We start from the raw sequence: 19,653 nt of genomic DNA on the forward strand, positions 1-19,653 counted from the left end.
CCTTAAAGTTTTATCTAGCCCAACACCATGCATAGCAATTTACTGCAAGCATCACAAAGTATCATTAATTTCTTATATCATATAATAATTTATTAAACATTCACGCTGTCATTAAAATAACATGTCTACTGATTTACCTTTTTATGGCGTAGTACATATAGACTGTATAATGTAACAAACATCAGATGGACAGGCAGTAAAACATGGTAAATATAGCTGACACACATGTCACTAACTAAAATAACATACATTTGACAAAATGGGATGGGCAGGGTGGCGTGAGTGTTCCCTGCATACTGGACATACTGGAGGAAGTCAGGGGTGGGGTGGACATAGATATGAAGCTGTTGTATGTTGTTCTGTCTGTTTCTTCATGTGCACACTGATGTTCAGCTGACCTCCTCAAACACTCTGGACAAGATAAGAGTTGTATAGATAACGGAGGGTTAGCGGGATTTATTATACATGGCGCACACGCACACACACAGATACGCACACACACATACAAGCTCACCTTAAAGCTCATAAGACCTGGACTTCTGCTGGACCTGTAAAGGCACTGGTGGGAAGACAATAAAGAACAGGGTAAAATGGGGTCATGATGTGTGAATAATCACTTTGGCCAGGAATGTTGTGGTAGATATTGCGTGACTGTGTGCGTTTATGTGCACCAGGCTTTACATTGGGTTGAGGTTTTGCATGTGTGTGTGTGTAAATTTTCTAGCTCGGATTATCTGGCCTGCTTTCTGCTCTCCTAGTCCATTCTCACTTCTTTTCACAGCACTTCACTTGGCCTGTTGACTCATGGTAATGGGAAGAGTTCGGCTGTGTGTCAGATCATCTGGAGCGATTTTAGAAGCTGCTGCACTGATGTCACCCATACCCTCCCACCCAAAGGTGCTCCCTGTGCACTCCCTCAGTTTCCCCTTGAGGCGCCCACCCATGTAAGGCTGTGCATTCCCACCACTGTGTACAGACTCAAGTACGATCACATCATCTATAGGGTCCAGTTTACACTTGGCATGAAAATGCTCATGTGGTAATACGATCAGGAACGGACAGCTGAAAATACAGGTGTGAATGCATCAAGGATACATCAAGACCTGATCGCTCCAGCAAAAGTGGGTGTGGGTGGTCGGGGAGGCATGCGACTCCATTTACAGTACAGTGTAAACATACATGTCCTTGTCTGTGCTGAAGGTCAGTGTTGTAGTGTGCATGCACTGCATCCAGTTTAATGTCAAACAGCTACGCTAAGGAACAGAAGCTCTATGCTCAAGGTGAAGTACCAAAACGATGATTATGGCGGCTAATGAGTTTCTTTTTTTGACTAGTCTTTTTTTTTTTTTTACGTGACGAAATCAAATGTGAGCTGATCAGAATCAGAATTAGTCTCTCTGAGATGTGAACTATGTGTCATGATGTCCATGAGATACAGTTCACAGCAGACAGAATCTCAGTGAGCTGTGTTTACATTGAAAACTTAGTGAATCCTAATTTATGCCCAGCGAGAGGAGAGGAAAAAAGAGCATCTATGAGGAGCCTGTCATCTAAAATATATTTAGTGTGAAGGCCCTGGACTCCTCATGGAAAGTGATATAGAGGTACACTGCTTACAATCAGATAAAACCGTTATCCTACAATAGTGAATATTTCCATTTACACATTGTTTGTGCCTTACCTGTGCACGTTTACAGGTTGGTTTATTTGCCCTTAACCTTGTCAGCTTCTGCAAGAATAACCTCTGTTAGGAAAGAAGGAAATAAAATTCCATTAAAATGTATAAAATTAAAGTGATACTCTAACTCGTATATATATTCTTACAATTAAATAGAGGGTGTAGTGATGTTACTCATGTGTTTTTCTTATCGTGAGTAAATCCCATGATAATCTGTGTGTTTTTAATGCTTCAGTAAGTAAGACTAGGCAGAGGAAAGCAAAGAAACACATTTTTGGTTTTATTCTGTTCATGGGACTTGACATGACAATAATAATGAGCCTTGGTTATTAAACAGTAACTGTGTCCTTTTGTTATCTGGACATACATACGTTTGACCTCTAGCTTGCAGGAGACAGTGGCCTCCCCCTGGGTGTTCTTGGCTCTGCAGGTGTAAACGCCACCATCGAAGCTGCAGGGCTTACGGATCTCGAGGGAGCAAATTCCCTGGTTGGAGATCTGACAAAATTTGGGGTCATCACCAATGACCATCTTATTTTTCAGCCACTCGATCTTTGGCTAAGAGAAGGAATGAGACACACTTATTATACACTTTTTTATTATACACTTATCTACACCTCATTTCCACATCAGACCAAAGTTTTCATTTACCCAGTGATTATATGCTCCAGACCATAAGCGTGTGGGCAATTACATATATTTTGTTCTCCAGGCTTAAATTTAAATTAAATAATGGATACATCAAGTGCCAAGCTGCAGCTTTAATTTCAGTAGGTTTGAAACTGATATAAAACAGAAGCTAACTGTATATAGCCCTAAGAAAAGTAGAAAAGTTTAGAGGTACAAAACTAATTAGACAGATGGAATTTGTGCACTATAACTGAAACGGACTAGAGTATCTCCCACATATTGCATATTGCTTTGGATATTGATCTAAACCTCAAATTAAAGCTGAGACCTGGGAGTATCAAGTACTATCTGTATAACATCAAATGTACTGAAGTACACAGCCTGAGGTCAATAAATATGTACATAACATTTACAGTCTGGACTCATCATTTATCAGGCAGACTGCCATTACATCTAAAAGATCCTGAGTATTTCATTTAAGTACAAAGTTTTTGAATGTACACACAATGTACAGAAATGTTCACTTCTTTACCTTGTAGCTTCAGCTGTTACATTAATATTTACTATTCCTGCTGTGACTTGCAGTCTTTCCTGTATTTGCATGAGGCTTCCAAATTAGTCAGTACTTCCTGTCCAGTAAAATAGAAAATATATTTCTATTTCAGCAAACCTTCTGATCAGATCTGTTTCTTTTTTGGTCATCAGTTTCAAAACGTAGTAAACATTTAGTTTGTTGTCACTTGGGCAGTCTGCACTAAGAGTGACAGCTGGATGGAAAGGAGTAACATAATCCCTCTCGGTGACACCTTCCCTGCATGGATTTCTTCATCGTCCCACTTCAACCAAGGTGACTGTGGTTACTGAATTACACCTCAGCTGATGCAGCTCAGAAAAGTGGTTTTTAACCCGTTCTTTTGCAGTAGCAGCAGGATTTCACATCCAGGAGGACTTTACCTTAAAGTTAAACTAAAGGAAGCTCTTTTCATGCATTGAGTCCTCTCCATCTCTATCTCCATTATTCTCCCTGATGGACGATACAGACGAAGCACTGTATCAGTGGAGGAGATGCTAATGTTGCTGCTGATGATGATGCTGTTGGAAATGAAACCCTCCAACACATGATAATGTTTTGTGGTTATCTCAGCAGCCCTGCAAGTTTTAGATCAAATACATTTACATTTTATGTCAAATGATCTCACACAGTGATTGAATCAGGTTGCAAATGTATGAATATTCTAGTCAGGAAGGGGGAAATAGTTTTGTGACACTGCATGCTAGTATGTGGCTCTTTGTAGTTTTTAGTACAATGTCTATTTGGCTCAGATATTCTGGTTTTCCAAGATGACCTTTAGGGATCAATTAAGTTCTACTCCAGCACCATCAGGTCATTTTGTATTCCTTGTAACTTTAGTTTAACTGGTACAAGTTACAAGAGTTGTTTATTTGACACAGGTAACAAGCAAAGATGACAGAGAATGTAAGTCCATCCATCTCTGTCTATGTCTCCTTTATTTTATCTCCCTCTGTCTCTTTCCTGTCCCATTGTGTTTCTATGTTTGGGCATCCATGTGTATGGACGTTGCAGGGCTAGCGGGGCACATTGATAACAGACAGGTGTCAAAAACAGAACCTTCTTTGATAGTGCAACATCTCGCTTATCTAACCCTCTCTGCTTCTCTACGTGACAGCTCTTTATCAGAGACAGCCAGACAAGTTATCACACCACATGTCGTTCTGGTGGACCTCCTCAGCAGTTAATGGGCTCTTGACTCTGAGCCAGAGAAGAGAAAGCAGCTCAATAAACATGTGCTAAAGCACACTTGTAGCCCGAAGGTGTGAAATTAATTTACAGTAGTTATAATATACTATATAAAGAGGGAGAGATAAAGTTTCATTAGACTGGGGTCAAGCATGGGTTAGGGACACACTCAGGGTCTGTAGCTCTGTAGTCTGAAAAGGGTATTACAGGCCACTTTTCATGGGCTCTTGCAGATAAATAGTGGATATGTTTTCACACATCTGTTACTGCTCAGTTCCTCTGATTGTAGTACTCCACCATGAGAGGCACAACAAGATTTATTCAGACATGGTGGGTTTAGGTTCATAGAATCTAATTTCAGGCACAGGACACAAATCAGCAACTGGGTGCTCATCCTCAAAAAAAAAAAAAAAAAAAGAAAACAGCATCTACTGGTATGTCTGTGATGATCCAGGACAATAAGCCATAAATATGCTGTGTTCATAGGTGTACAGAAAAATGCTGCATTAAGGATTCACAACATAACTTCTGGACTTGCTCAGCTGTCTCTGGAAAATCTACCTGCAAGCTCATCCCAATCCATTAGCCATCATTTCCTCTTCCTCGAGCTTAAGGACACTCATGCATGGTGAATACAGTCCGAGGCTGCATAAGTTTGTTTTGACTCAGCTACTTCGGTCTGTGTAGACTGGCCAATCACTGCCGTCCTTGGAGAAAATCCAAGGACAGCTAGGACGCATAATCAACTGCACTTCCACCATGGCCTGCACCTAAGCCATCTGCGTCAGCCAGACGACTGACAAGATATGTTTAACCAGAGCGATGGCTGCCAAGAACCGTGAGAGACATAATTAAAGTTCACATAGACATACCAGTGCAAGCCCTGCCCTGGTTCTACACAGGATCTTTATAGCTTTGACATTAATACCTCATTTGAAGCAGTATGCCACACACTCAAATGATTTACGAAGGCACTCAAGGGTCTAATCAGGAAGACTGGATTTGTCTTTGTATAACATGAGAACTATCCAAAATAAAAGGACACCAGCTTCATTTTTACATGTAATCAACAGATGTTCCACTAGTCCCCCTCGCTTTAAGTTACTCCAAACAAGTGATCACAGATTAAAGTACTATCCAGTCACCAGCTGCTATTAGCTATGAGTATAGCATAACAGGAACACTACAGTAATCCTGGACAAGATACAATTATAAGACCAAGTACTGATGGGGGAAACGAGAATGGGGCTGCAGCCATTGTTGAGAAATCTCCAGATTATTTTCTTGATTGTTTGTTTGCTTTTTAAAATGTTGTGAGGACTTTTTTTGAAGAACTAATTTAATGCTTTGGAAGACTGTTTATATGTAAGCTATGCCAACATATAAAATAGGAGTATGAGTGCTGCATGTCTGACCTTGGGAGACCCACGAACAGAACACAGCAGTTTGGTCGTGTATCCAACAGTGGCGGCGCGGTCGTTCAGGGGTGTGGTGAACCTTGGTGCCTCGCTGAAATCGCGTTCCGGGTACTCGGGAGGCTTGTAGACAATACCTGTGGACACATGAAGCAAGGTAACCCCCCCTCACTGCTGACTGGATCTGAGTGCTACTGACTCAACACCTCTGAAATGCAACATAAGCACAGAGGTTTAGCCTACTGACCTATCACTGAATCGTAAGCGTCTCTATCTGAGGGAGGCAGGTTCGGTGAAATATAAATAAACAGCATTGTCTGTGCTGCCAGCTCTCTTAATGTAATGTTGTTGGAGCCTCTTACATTTTATTACAGTAATAGTTGAGCGCTGGCCAAGAGAGCTACTCTGTTGTGATTAACGTAACGTCAAGGCCATTTCCACTCCTCTAATCTTTACTTTACACACACACTCAAGACTCTTACAGACTTACTGCAGTGTATTAATATACAAGTACTCATTTGTGCTGCACCAGAAGAAGACCCCAGAGGAGTTAAAATACTATGAATATTAAGAAGGGTACCTGTCTTCTGGATCGTAGCCACCTCCTTGGTAACAGCACCTGTCTTACTGACGCCCACCTGGTTCTCTGCAAAGACCCGGAAGGAGTACGAGTTTCCCATGATGAGGTCTGAGATGGTGGCAGTTAGCCTGTGGTAGTGCTCAAACACTGTGAACCATTCCTACAGGTGGAGACACAACAGATGAGATAACCAGTGTGCCTGTGTATAAGATACTTATGTCATCTCATCCTCTGACAGGTAGAGACAACAGGAAAAGCCCCCGACTCCATCTCTTCTCACCATCCTCAACATCCCTGTGTCTACTGTGAAGACCTTCAGGGATCTGTGTGAGTAGGATGCATTTAATACAAGATCTGGCAAGGTCATTTATAAGTTTATGTAACTTCACACAGTCTGACAACCTGTTGGTTTGGTTTAATACTGTGCGTTTGTATGTGACATATTTGCCGTACTTCAGTCTTCCTGTCGGCCTTCTGGACAGTGTATCCAGTGATTTCTGTGTTGCCGTTATCCTTTGGAGGGGTCCATTCCAGAGCAGCATTGAATCCCCAGGTGTCCACCAGCTTCACACTGGCCGGAGGTCCAGGTAGCTCTGAGGGGACACACCAACATGCTGATCGAACCGTGAAAGTGTCTCCTCCCAACCACATCAAAGTGACTCGTGCATTTGTATGGGAATGCCTCTAACGTTTAACCGCACGTGTAACAGCAACAGCTGGCGGCAGGTTCAAACACTCTGAGCCATCATTGTGAAATGTGTGATGTATGGTAGCTAATATTTTGAATTTCTAATGCAGCAGGGCCCAAGACCTGACGCCTAAATGTCAACGAGTCGGCTAAACAACCGGCTCAGCAGATTCATCAGGGAGGTCTAACATAAATCAAGATTTAAACATGTCACATGTGTTGTGTCAGACTTATAGTGTGCTCGCCACTTGCTACTCACCCACAACCCGAAGGGTGAGAGTGGCTTTGTCTTCAAAGCTGTCCACTTTAACAGTTATTTCATAAACACCAGAGTCCTCAGTCTGAGCAGCGCGGATGAAAATTATGCTGTCCTTGCCACTGTTCCTGATGTTGACTCTCTTTGTGTCCAAAGGCTGACCGTCCTTAAGCCAGGACACAGCAGGTTTGGGCTTTCCCTGAGGAGAAAGGCAAGAAACAAGACACTAAATTGCAATGATTGTAAACTTTTAATGTTTTTCATTAGCTCTTGACCAGGTGTATGTGTGCTAACTTACAATAAAGGGTATCACCAGATTGATCTGCTCTCCAACCCGCTTGGTGTACTGGGATCTGAGAACGCGGGGCATGCGGATCTTAGGCCGGTCTAAAAGATTAAAAACACAGGTCAAGAATGATCATCTTCTGATTTAGCCAAAATCTGTTTTACTGTTTAATGAACTGGTCTGTTGCAGCCGATGGTAAATTCAGAATAGATGAGATCACCTGGACAACAAAATAAATCATCTTTTCGACAGCGCTGGATAGATTTACAAGCTAACAGTGTCAAACTGTATGATGTGCACTTCCCATTTGTGGCTTCAAAGTCGGGTCTAAACGACAGGTCAACAAGACCTAAATAGACCAGCCTTCTAGGCAAGGCTTCATGACGGACGGAGCTAAAATTAATCCAGCGGTTAGCTCATACAGTAAACTGCCAGAAATAGTAGATCAATCAATTTAAAATCAATTTGCTACTTTTAAAATGTGATGATTTGCTGCTTTTATATGCTTTCAATTTAGTAACTTGAATATCTTTAGGTTTTTGATCTGTGGGTTAAGTGATCATTAGTTGTAACCTTAATATGATCATACACTGACAATTTTGTTTTATTTGTCATGCTTAGACACAGAAATAAACAAAACATTATAACAGATACTTAAGCAAGAAACAAAACAAGCAATACATTTTTTCATGTGCTTAGACTATTTGCCCTTTCTGAGATAAACTGAGATGAATAAATTCATGCCAGTGTTTCCAAATATAATTCTAGGAAATAGCATTTGAAGTTCAGTCAGACAAAATGTGTGGTTGTTAAAGCCAAAATAAGTGTATGTTCCAATCTTATTGATGGTTACAATCAGTCATAAATAAAAAAAGACATAAGTGGAGAAAAGTGGAGAAACTTTCTGGGCCCATTTAATGTAAATTACAGTATCTGGGCAGAGAGAGGGGCAGGAGAGGAAAACTCAGCAGCTCCCAAAATAGCTTTTGGTGACTAGAAAGTCCTGGTTGAACTCCAACACGCGTTTCCTCACGAAGAGGCTGCAGAAACGTCATCACTTTCAGCTGATCCAACATCACATCTAGATACACTGAAGTACAATAGTCTGGAGACTGTGGCCATACAAATAAATTGTGACAAATGTTGGTGTGCTTTAGCTGTGAATAAAATCATATGCATTGCGGTTGAGGACAACATGTACTGTGCTAGTTGGTGCCGTTCAGGCGGGGCGATAAGTATCAGGAACAGCATCCCTTGCATGTTTCTGCATAACAGCAAATGTCTGAAAGGATCTCTGGGCTTACAGGATACATAAAACCAGCAAGCTGCTACCCCTCCACCGCCTCTCTCACCCTGCTGCTGCCTCTGTTTCTCCTCTTTCACTTAAAATGCCTTCTTATCTTACTGTCCATCAACCTCCTGATCATTATCTTCTCCCTAACACATCTTATTCTGTGATTCTCCATCTCACTTGGTCTCTTGCCCAGAGTGTCTCATCATCCTCATCCTATCATTTCCCACCATAACACCACTACACAGGTTGGAGCTATCACCATGAGCTCTGCCTCTAGATTTGGCTCAAACACTAATCCCTGCTAATCAGCACACTTCCCAGCAATGCCAGAAGTGCAGCTGGCCTTACAGCAGCCAGCTACTTCTCCCAGAACAATCTATAATCTGTCTTTCTTTGTGGATAAAGTGTCTTCATGGGGCTTTTCAGAATATGCAGGACAGTGTGTCTTTACTGGAAGACCCCCCCCCCCCCCCCCCCCCCCCCCCCCCCCCAGAATCCATCAATTAGGCTCATCTTTCGTTCCCCTCAGTTGACCAGCAGCTCTGGTTGCATGGCTGCCTTTCTCCACTAAAGTTCCTGTTTGTTCACCCCGGTTTGAGCCCCAACCAGGAAATACCTCAGAGACAGTAAGCTGTCCATCCAAAAGTAGATAACTGGAGCATTTACGCTCAGGTCTACACTACGTCGACTGATCACTGCGGTGGGGAAGCCAGCTTTGTTCTAGAGAAACAAAGGTGAAGTTGACAGCGCAGCGTCAGTAAATTGTCTATGTGTATTTATAAGCAAAGAAAACGAGCCAATATTTATAATCAAAATGACATTTAAATTATGGAATTTTAAAAGGTCAACGTGAACATCAGCCAATGCAAAAAAGCCCAGTTCAGAGATATTTCATCCAAACATTTCGAGGCATTAAAATGTTTAAAGGACAAAAACACTACAGCCATGCTAGCAGCACTTTGAGGCTATACTTAGCTGTGGTTTAGGTTAAATGGCAACATCAGCAGACTCACAAGAAAAGTGCTAATATCATTGTGGTATCATGCCGACATTTGCTAATAAGCACTGAGCAAATGCAAAAAAAAAATGTTATGAGCTAAAATTTAAAAGGGTCAAAGTGTAATATTTAGAGTGATCTATTAGCAGATGTGGAATATAATATTCATAAATATGTTGTCATTAGTGTGTAATCACTGGAAAAGATCATCATTGCATATACTTAGAATGGACTTTTAAATCTATATGGCAGCGGGTCTCCTTTCTCGGAGGCAGCCATATTGCACCACCATGTTTCTACAGTAAAACCAAACAAAACAAACCAAACACTGGCTCTAGAATTGAGTTTTGTTCTAAAGGTGAGAGCCACTGTACCCTCTCTCACACCTGGAAGTGTGGGTGTGGGGTATGAAGGGTGTTCAGAATTCACACCACTAAATGCAACTAGATCTCTCAGATTTGACACACTTCACCTTCAACTGCACTGCTTGATATTTATCTATTATTCATATTAGCTTTACATCTTTTATTGGAGATTAAAGCCATCTAGTAACAAAAAAAAAAAAACTCAAGTAGAAAATGTGTGTGTTTGACCTTATTTATCAGACCTGTAAGCCTACTGAAGATGTGTGTACAAGTCAAAAGCATGATTTACTGCTAATGAGAGCACTTGTCAGCAACTGAGAGATTTATGTGCATACATCTGTGCAGTCCATCTGCCCCACCTCTGCCTCAATCCTTGCAACCTGAGTATTTTAAGGATAGGTCATAAGTTACAGCTATCCCTGAGCTCCCAATGAAAAGGCTGGCAACAGACACTTGAAATGGTGTCTTTACACCAGTAAAAACCTCAAATAACTAACTATACTTTGAAGGGGGGTTTGTTTTTCACTCTAGGGAGTTCAGTAGAGGAGTCTAGATCCATTTTTGTACAGGGACACGCTCATGTACAGCTCCAAAGATCAACACCTAATCAACACTTAGCTGTATCTCCTTTGGTTGTTACTGCCATGAGAATAACAGCACAGCCACATCATAGAAGAACATGACAGATATTTATTAGCAGGTCTAGAAGTTTCTTTTAAGCTACAGTTGTGGGAAAGTGGTCCGCTGCACAGTTTGAGAAATGGGACTGGTCATTACTTACCAACAATTTCACGGATCGGCACAGGCGCAGCAAGTAAACCAGGCTCACTGCGGCCACCGGGGTTTACTGCCACCACACGCACATGTATTAGTTCACCAGCAGTCAGATCCTTGATGCAGAAGCGGTTAGATGGGGTCAGCTCCTTGTTAGCTACAACCCAGTCTGATGCTGCAGGAAAAGCAGGTTTGTGTTAGTATCTGACTTTATGTGCAATTTTCATGTCAGCTTATTCGTCATATTCTTTTCTATATATTCCTTTTTTTCCCATTTGTCAAATTGTAAAATATCACTTAATGGGACACGTTAAACGGTTTATCACCTGTCGACACAAGTTTACAAACAACCTGCCTATAAGAAGTACACTTTGGCCACCGTGGTGAAATCTCAGAAGGCATGCTGTCATCTGAGCAGACGAGCACTTCTAAAAGTGGTGTGATGAGATACAGTGACAGCCCGTTAAATGCTCTCTGCCGTATACGGACTGGACCCAGCTATGAGTCTATCTGCCCTCTACCACTGGGGACAGGTGCAGACTCACATACACACACAGACGTACTTCCATCTTTGCAGTACTCGATGGTGTATCCGTCCAGGCCGGAGTCCCCAATAGACTCTGGCGTCTGCCATTTAATGGTTAGACTGGAGTCATTCACATCATCTACAGATACATCCAGAGGAGCACTGGTGGGGACTGAATGAGGTTCAAACAGAGCAAATTAAGGAATGGTCAAAGTGGACAACAGAACGACGAACTGAAATGGCACTGAAAATACACACAGAATTGCATAATTACATACTTTTAGGTAAATTCTTTAATAGGCTCAGAGGACGACCTTCAGTTGAATATATAAGAGTTTTACTTGCAAAGGGGTAGCGGTTAGACAGCACCTTGGTAAAGCATGAAAGTCACTGGCTGGTAACAGCCAAGCACATCTTCTTAATGGTTTGATACAGAATGAGGTCATGAAACAATAAACAAGAGACACTCCCAGCTGAAAAATATTTAGACTCTAATACCATAAGGTCGTGAGAACAGAAAGAGGAGGCATTCTCCAACAGAAAAGATATATAGGGTATGACAACAAGAGTCTTTATCAGTAAGTCAAGATCAGAACAAGCTGCTTTCCATAGAAGAAAAGTTCTGTTTGGCTCTATTCAGCAGTGTTTCAACTATTAGAGTGAAGATTAAATTACTCAGATTACTTGAAAATAAAACATTTTATCTATCTACATACATCATGGCTATATGCTGGGCTGTAACAATGATCTATCCATTATTCTCTTGATTACTTAATTAATCCATTAGAAAATAATGAAAAATATGTATCACAATACCCTAACACCCAAGCTGATGGTAGCACATCTTGTTTTGGCAAAAAGCCAAGGTCCAAAACCTGTTATGGTTCAGTTCAGCATTACATGGAAAGAACTCTTGGTGGGTGGGCGCAAAATAATTAGGCATTATCCAATTATAAAATAATCTTACAGTTTAATACTCTCTTGATTGAAGTATTTCAGCTCCAATCACTTCAGCTATTTACTGCACATACATATCCATAATGATTCAGCACATCAAGCTGTGCTCAACTATACCTGAACCAAACCTTCAGTCATTTTTAAAGTAAAATGTCAAATATTTGCAACTTAGTTTTTTTAACCTGATATTTTATGTGTTAGACAAAACAAGATGTGTGACCACAGGATTTTTGACATTTTACAGACTATTAACTGAGAAAATGAACAGCTGAGTAACAAATAAAGGAAAACTATTCATAGAAAGTCCCATTATCATGTAGGAGTAGTGGTCAAAGCAGGACCGAGCTAAGAACACAGCACAAATGTTGGTGTTACCTGCAGGAGGTGGAGGTGTGGGGGCTTTTGGTGGCTCCTCAACTGTGGCAGCTTCTGCTGGAGCAGCTAACAATTAAACAACCACAAAGTTAAAGTAGCTTTGGAAACACCAGCAATGAGGACCTGACAAATAAACAAACCATCCTCTCCATATAGTGACACTTAAGCCTGTAGATTTGCAGAACCTTCCCAATTAGATTTTAAAATTGGAAATGCTACTGCACTGACAAAAACACGATGTACTTCAAGGTTTTATTTAGAATCCAATTTTCCTCACAGCTGGAGAAAGGCGTGATGGACAGCACCTGATGGATGGCATTTTAAATAAGGCAGCCATCACTGTTTGCGGCATAAAGTGAATTTTAGAGATGTAATTTTGCCTGGGTAGTGCTTTACTGTCTGCAGGAGCATCTGCAGTAGGGGCCCCGTCTTCAGCAGCAGGAGCAGCAACTAGCATTAAAATCCCTTTAGGAAAGCCAATTAGTGACTTGCATTATAACATTATTCATGCAGGGAATCAATCAGTCTCAAGCTAATTTGATCAAGATGTTCGCCACTGAAGCAGCCAGCGGGACTGAGCAGTGATTTTCAGCAACGTAGCATCTGAAGACCACACATTAAACACACACCGTCTCATTCCCACACGTTAATTATACCTTTCCATGTATCAGTATCAGGTGGCCGTGCATTAACCATCTTAGAAGAAAATCAGCTGGGTAGGGAGTGGGATGCCCTCCACTGTGTTGGCACACGGCATAAAGTAAATAAAGATGGAATCATTTCTTTAAATTTATTAACAGTGTTGTCAGATAAACATCTGACTGGTCTGTGTATCTGTTCAGTAAGAGGAGCAGGATTCATTTTTATTAGGTTTTTATGAATACCTCCTCCTGTGTTAACTTTTCATTTATATGCTTTAGCTGTTCGAGGAGCAGACACAGTCTCTATGGGGTTTTGGGGGTGAAGGCTCTAAGGAAACTGCAGAGAGGCGTCTGCGTCCTGGTCCCCACTCTGGATTGTCAGACTTTAGGTTGGATAATAAACTCGCTACCAGACCAGGTTTTCCCTAGAAAGTGGTCTATGAAGCCCACAACGTTTGCTGGACACCACCTAGACAGCCAAGCTGGTCAGACTGGGGAGGGAGGGGTCCAGAGAAAACTACAGTCCGACATTGTTTTAGCAAAGTTACACACCGACATTAATTTTATTGACCTCTTATTGATTGGTAATTTTATTGATTGGTAATCGGCGTCATTGCTGCCGACGGGAATAACAATTTTGCCATATTTATGATTAGCCTGATTAGCCAGCAGCTTCAGGTCTCTCGATGTGGCTCTGGCCTCGGGACACACTGGACTCCGGTGGCTGGAGTCTCCAGCTCTGACTATGGAGATCCCAATTACCAGAGTCCGTTTCTGAAACTCAGTCAGAAACGTGAACAGGCCGGCGATGAGCCGTGGGTTTCTGCTTAGCAGGATGTTTCCGTCGGACCGTCACGCAGGCTAGCACCTAAGCGCTAACGTGGCTAGGCTAGCTGGCTTTGAGTCGAAGGTGTGGAGCTTCCGTGTCCAGTGTTCGTGGCCTCCAAAGCTGCCAGAAGCTTCCGCTTACTGTGACTAAAGGAGGCAGAGGAAAAACTAAACATGTGGGAACGGCCATGCTAGCAGCTAGCTGAGCTAACTGGGAGACTAACGAGCCGGAAGTAACAAGTTAAGTCTGGAAATAGCAAGAAATGCTGGACAAAACACGGCACTTGACTAGTACAGGAATGTGTAACGGTTTATGAGTTGTTTTACACGGAATCTAGTTAGTTTTTAATCTAGTTAGTTAGACTGGAGCTAATCTGTGAACAACCTGTACAGAAACGCACAACACCAGAGGAAATGAGTTCGCCTACCCACCAACAAAATAAAAGCTGGGCGGTAATGTCCCTGGACGACGTTTGGCTTTGGTACTTTTCATTTATGATGCTGCAGAGTCTCCGTGATCACTGAATCTGTGACAGCTTGGACCAGTTATACTAAATTAGCTAAAAACGCACACAAATGAAAAGTCACTAATAACAGACTGGTTCTTTCTTATCCAAATAAATGGACTGACATTCATTCCAGTTTAGCGTTAGGCTTTTATGTTAAAACGTTTCCAATTCATATTCTGTCATATAGAAAAGACTAGTTATTTTTTACCTTTTGATGTTTTTGTTGAGTTTTTACAGTGGTCAGCAGCACTCCCCTAATTTCCCAGCTGCCAGAGACCAGTAAACACTGGGACTGTGAGCCTGTGGTACTTCCAACCTGCGAGGCAGCCTAATTCAGCTATGATGCATAAAACCAGCTTCGACTCCATGCTCTTTCTGAGGGGTTTTGCAGTTATTATCTCCGAGGTACCTGCAGCGCTTCCTTCAGCAGCGGGGGTGTCCTCAGCTGCGGCCGCGGGGGCTGCTTCTCCCTCGGCAGGTGGAGAAGCTTCGGTGGGGGCAGTTTCCGCAGGTGGAGCTTCCGCAGGTGTTTCGGCAGGTGGAGACTCTGTCGGAGCGGGTTCCGGCTTCGGGGCGGGCTCAGGTGCAGCCTTCTTGGCTGGAGACCTCTTGATGGGAGCAGGTTTGCCTGGCATGGCGCTTACAGACAGCTGGTCCTCTAGATGGAGGAGCCCACAGTGGCTGGGGTAATATATAGCATGAGGGTTGGTGGGCTTGTACTTCACCCAGTCCCTGATAGATGTCCCCTCCCAACAAGTCACATCCTCATCTCTGTAAGGACATATAGAGTTAGGAACCCAACCCCACCCACACTGGATAAGGTCATGAAAGCAAAATAACATAAACAGGTAGTGATGCAAAGAATGGCATGACTTTATTGTGTCAATGTTAGACAAATGTGATTTGATGTGGTTACAGAGACATGCCAGACAACCATCCTGATCCAGCCAAGTGCTCCATCCTGCTGGAAGCTATCGAATAGAGGGCCCTGCCACCTCTTAGATCTCTACACATTTTAGTGATTGTTGTCGCAGATGCACTGAATATTTACATTGTTTACAATAGTGATGTCATGTACAAAAAGGAAGGAAAACTATACAAATATTTGCATAAGAAAAAAGAAAGGTTTGCTCTTAAAAACAATGCGAAAAGGAAGATATCCAGTTATTAAAAACCCTCCTGTGATAAGGTTTAAGTGTGGTAGGTCCAGTAAAACTAAACTTTGGGAACACACCAGGGATCAACATTACATCTCCAGGCTTATATCTGATCTTCCACCTCTTAGACGTCTCAGGTAACTCCTCAAGATGTCCAGTCTTTCACATTTAAGTTTAAGATGGTGTCAAATAACACACAAGCAGCCGAGTCATTGATACACATTCTTAACTACTGCAGAGTTAACCGACACACACATCATCTTAAATATCAGCCAGAGGCCCTAACTGATAACCCACTCTCCACCCAAATCTGGGCATGGAGGTGACGTGAGGCGAGAGGAAATGATGATGTTTCCTCTAAATGGAGGCCTCCGTGTGGTAGATTCAAGCAGCTCAAAAGCAACTTTAGGCCAAACTGTGTTTCAGGCACAGATAGACGTAGGCATCATGGCTCTACTCTCCCCCAGTACCCTGTTTGGAAAGTAGAGTAACATCTGAACAGAATATGGCAGTCTGAGGTACTTCAGGGTCGAGTGGGAACAGAGCTGAGAGGTTTAAGAATATTTCTGCTATCTACTGTTTCCCCCACTTACACATCTTTTGTGTAATGTTTTGTTCCTTCGTCAAAAGAACAGTCAAGATGCGAGCAATAAATACTCTGTAATCTGGTACTCTAATATATTATGTGCAGTGATGGAAAGAAATGGGTGGGAGCCACTTTAAAAAAAGACTCAACTATTCTTACACCCAGCCCTTACATTTACTGTAAACCTTAAAACAACCTGTGAAAAGGAAACTCGTTTATAGCTTGAAAAACATTATCAAATATATGAATAGCCTATGCAAGGAGGAAGTAAAGGTTTCTTGTTATATTTTATGACAGGTTCTTTGATGGTATTCTTCACTTCCCCTTGTACGATGATAAATGATAAATTACTGAAGAAGTAATGATGGAAGTACACGCCTATGCTACCAGCTGCTATCAATAATGACGTGTGTGGTATACTTAGTACGTGACAGTTACTGCATATAGAAGATCTTTGAAGATGACTCAGTATAAAATCCTACAAAATCAAGATTTCCAAAGCTGTATCGTCTTCTATCACAAGAGAAGTTTTTAAGTTTGTGAAAACCAATATCTAAATACAGATTATATGCAAGCATAGTTAGAGACAGTTGGTTGTTTTGACAGACTAGATAAACAAGCAGTTTGTGTTTTTTGTTCCTCTCTCTGTTTACAATACAGTATGTTGAGTATACAGTCTATGTCCATTAATCAGTTATTACTGGAGTCCACTGACGACGACGTGTTCTGTACAGACCGACCCTAAAGCCAATTCATTATTCAATTCACTTTTCATCCATGCATGTTACTTGAACAGTTATGGCGTTTGATCCACATTGAATGTATCTAAATGACTCAATGACCGAACTGAAAAGAAAACGAGAACAAGGACATTTTCATAGTTGTGTTGCTGAGTGGGTGTTATTGTTCTACTGAGCACCTTTGGTAAGTCAGAAAGCTCACCACTGAGTCTGGACTCAGCAGATGCTGCCATCTAGAGGAAATACAGATGGACTGCAGGATGTGACCAAGCTGATAGTCCCCTGTTTCATACACAGTCACTAACACAGCCTCCTTAAATCCAATTGCCACAAGTAGAAAATAAAGTGCATTGTTGGCTGTTGTTGAGTGATGGTCCTACATCAGGGGAAATCAGACTCTTTTACTTCTGAGGTGAATTTCTTTTTCTCAAATGAATTATGTGCCATCCATGAAATCCACTAAGCACCAGTTATAGTAGTTGTAATGAAAGTTGAGGCTATCACACAAAAACAAAAGAAAGGGAACAACTGGGTCTTGATCAATAGGATTATAGGTAGTATTTTGCATCATTATTTTCTGGTTACCATGCACTTGCAAATTCAACAACAACTCATTGGACAAACTGAGAGCAGAGAAGAGACAAATCAATCTCTTTCCCTGAAATCAGTTTAATTGTTTTTCCAATGTTCTGATACCAGGACAGAGCAAACCCTTTGTCCATAATCACTGTCTCTGTAGATCCATTACATGTAGCTTTGTAACTGCTCACTGAGCACACAGTAAAGTATATTACCGAGTCTTTAAAGTCTCACTGGGACTGCGCGTGCTGTGTCAGCCATTTTAAATAGTCCAAAGTTTCATAGCTTGACTGAGAGTCACGTGTTATTCTCAGAGTGTAGTCTGTAAAGTGGCATCCAGGCTTCCTTCCCGCTCTGGAGACTCTATGTAGTTGGCAGACTCCTGCAGCTTCAGCAGCATGGCCATCTGGAGGAGACAGACAAGTCAAACTGCAGATTAATGGACTTGTTTTGTTTTCCAGAATTAGATTTGGCACAGTGTAGAAGAAATATTTCTTCAAATGTGTTCGCAAGGGTGCACATAAGCTTTATAGAAATTACTTGTCTTATCTGTTATCCATGTTTTTTCATTTATGAGATAACTGTTTGGTAGGCCTATTTTAAAAATGCCTATCATTGCTTTCCAAAGCCCAGTGGGATATTGTCACAGTAGTGGTGTCCCAAACAAAACAAATATAAATTTAAAAGGTTCAGTGTCTAATATTTAAAGCAATCTGGAATATAGTATTCAAAAATTTGTTGTCACTCTTGAATTTTATTAACCTTAGAATGAGCCTTTTAGATCTACATAGGGTCCAGGTCTCTTTACATGGAGGGAGTCATGTTCCACCTTCATGTTTCTACAGTTTCTACAGGGAATCATGTTTATGTTTTAAAGGTGATGGCCTGGAAACCTGGGGGTGGGGTGTAAGGGCGTTCTCAGAAGGTTGCATTCTATAATCTGACCACTAGATGCTGCTAATTCTTTATCATTTTACATATTGTACCTTTACACTGAATATAAAACAAACACAAGTCTCATGTTTGATAAACTTTTTGTCATTTTCACTTGATTAATATACTTAAATGAATCCTAATTGAATATTTACTCAGCCTGCTGCAAATTACTGTTAGCAATGCAAAAAGATTCATGGTTTTTTTTTTAGTTTGGCAGCATGTTAAGACTGCAGGTGTACAATAAATGAACCATGACTCCATGACTGAATGAGTCACACTTCATTTGGTTTGGATGAAGTACTGCTAAATACAATCGGCCACATTAATGTTTTAACATGTGTTGGGTATGTCTCTAAAGCGTTCACTCACCAGTGGGTCTGCATCCAGTGTGCTGGGTGGAGGTGTATCTTTGGGGGGCTTCTTCTCCTCACTGGGTGGACCTATACTGGGGGGAGGTAGGTGAAAAAGCTTGGACTGGTCTTGCTGTGCATTGGGCCAAGGGAGGGTGCCTCTCACCCACTCCACTGGATCTTCCCATACTGCCTTCTGCCAGTGGATCTGAGGGAACAGAGAGGAATGTATGTAAAACAACATGTGGGGAGGTAAAGCAACTGACTTCTTGTTTTTATCACTGATGTTACACCTTGAAAGGATGTCTATGTGTGTGTTTACCTTGATGCCATCTTTGGCTCCCTCCTGCAGATACGGTATGATGGAGTGGTTCCACAGGTCAATAAACCACTGCCTGAACTCTGCCACGGATACTGGGCAGGACAGGAAGAAGCAGGGACCTTGAGGAGGCAAAAAGGTGTTACTACCTGTTACAGATCCAACTATCCAGATGTTCTTGTCTTCGACTTGAGATGTGTCTCACCTATGAGGAAGTCTGAAGTGCTGTGTTTCTCCAGGAAAGTGTGGAGGTGGTACCAGAGCTGAGGAACCCAGTCGAGGACGTGAAGGAGAGCTTGGTGCTGTGTTGAATCCTGCCCCTTCTCCTGGTAGGCCTCCACAGCTTTACGGTGCAGATACCTCAGCAGGAAACCATTAGCCGGTTCCACATTGTTGGAGAACATCACCATCCTGTGACCATATGCGAG

The 19,653-nt window shown here is 41.9% G+C and overlaps 2 protein-coding genes across 10 annotated transcripts in view; both read right to left on the reverse strand.

The window, feature by feature from the left end:
* Positions 1 to 212: 212 nt before the first annotated feature.
* Positions 213 to 15,193, reverse strand: mybpha (myosin binding protein Ha). 2 transcript variants are annotated; one of them, XM_026332355.1, is made up of 14 exons: positions 14,968 to 15,193; positions 12,977 to 13,030; positions 12,581 to 12,646; positions 11,286 to 11,420; positions 10,730 to 10,897; positions 7,305 to 7,393; positions 7,010 to 7,205; positions 6,516 to 6,655; positions 6,063 to 6,222; positions 5,483 to 5,619; positions 2,050 to 2,236; positions 1,682 to 1,744; positions 515 to 559; positions 213 to 411 (listed from the first exon to the last, which is right to left on the reverse strand). In XM_026332355.1, the coding sequence occupies exons 1-12, from the start codon at positions 15,191 to 15,193 to the stop codon at positions 1,704 to 1,706; spliced, it is 1,599 nt and encodes a 532-aa protein (XP_026188140.1). In that variant the 3' UTR covers positions 213 to 411; positions 515 to 559; positions 1,682 to 1,703. The 2 variants fall into 2 exon arrangements, with proteins under 2 accessions (XP_026188140.1, XP_026188141.1); XM_026332356.1 differs by lacking the exon at positions 12,977 to 13,030.
* A 217-nt stretch (positions 15,194 to 15,410) lies between these two features.
* nav1a (neuron navigator 1a) overlaps positions 15,411 to 19,653 on the reverse strand; it is a 73,580-nt gene continuing 69,337 nt past the window's right edge. For all 8 annotated transcript variants that reach the window (XM_026332337.1, XM_026332336.1, XM_026332335.1 and 5 more), the window contains 4 exons: positions 19,431 to 19,636; positions 19,229 to 19,347; positions 18,926 to 19,114; positions 15,411 to 18,026 (listed from right to left, as the gene is read on the reverse strand). In XM_026332337.1, the coding sequence (XP_026188122.1) occupies positions 17,931 to 18,026; positions 18,926 to 19,114; positions 19,229 to 19,347; positions 19,431 to 19,636 (610 nt within the window). In that variant the 3' untranslated portion in view covers positions 15,411 to 17,930. The remainder of the gene's footprint in view (positions 18,027 to 18,925; positions 19,115 to 19,228; positions 19,348 to 19,430; positions 19,637 to 19,653) is intronic.

Source organism: Mastacembelus armatus, chromosome 7 (assembly GCF_900324485.2).
Source record: "Mastacembelus armatus chromosome 7, fMasArm1.2, whole genome shotgun sequence".
Lineage (NCBI taxonomy): Eukaryota > Metazoa > Chordata > Actinopteri > Synbranchiformes > Mastacembelidae > Mastacembelus > Mastacembelus armatus.

What these genes read in the sequence shown, in the direction of transcription:
- mybpha (XM_026332355.1), bottom strand. Translation starts at nt 15,193, where the DNA reads ATGCCAGGCAAACCTGCTCCCATCAAGAGGTCTCCAGCCAAGAAGGCT. An exon ending in TGCTGAAGGAAGCGCTGCAG is followed by an intron (nt 13,031 to 14,967) that starts GTACCTCGGAGA and finishes TTTTAATGCTAG; the next exon opens with TTGCTGCTCCTGCTGCTGAA. An exon ending in GGCTACGATCCAGAAGACAG is followed by an intron (nt 5,620 to 6,062) that starts GTACCCTTCTTA and finishes ATGTGTCCACAG; the next exon opens with GTATTGTCTACAAGCCTCCC.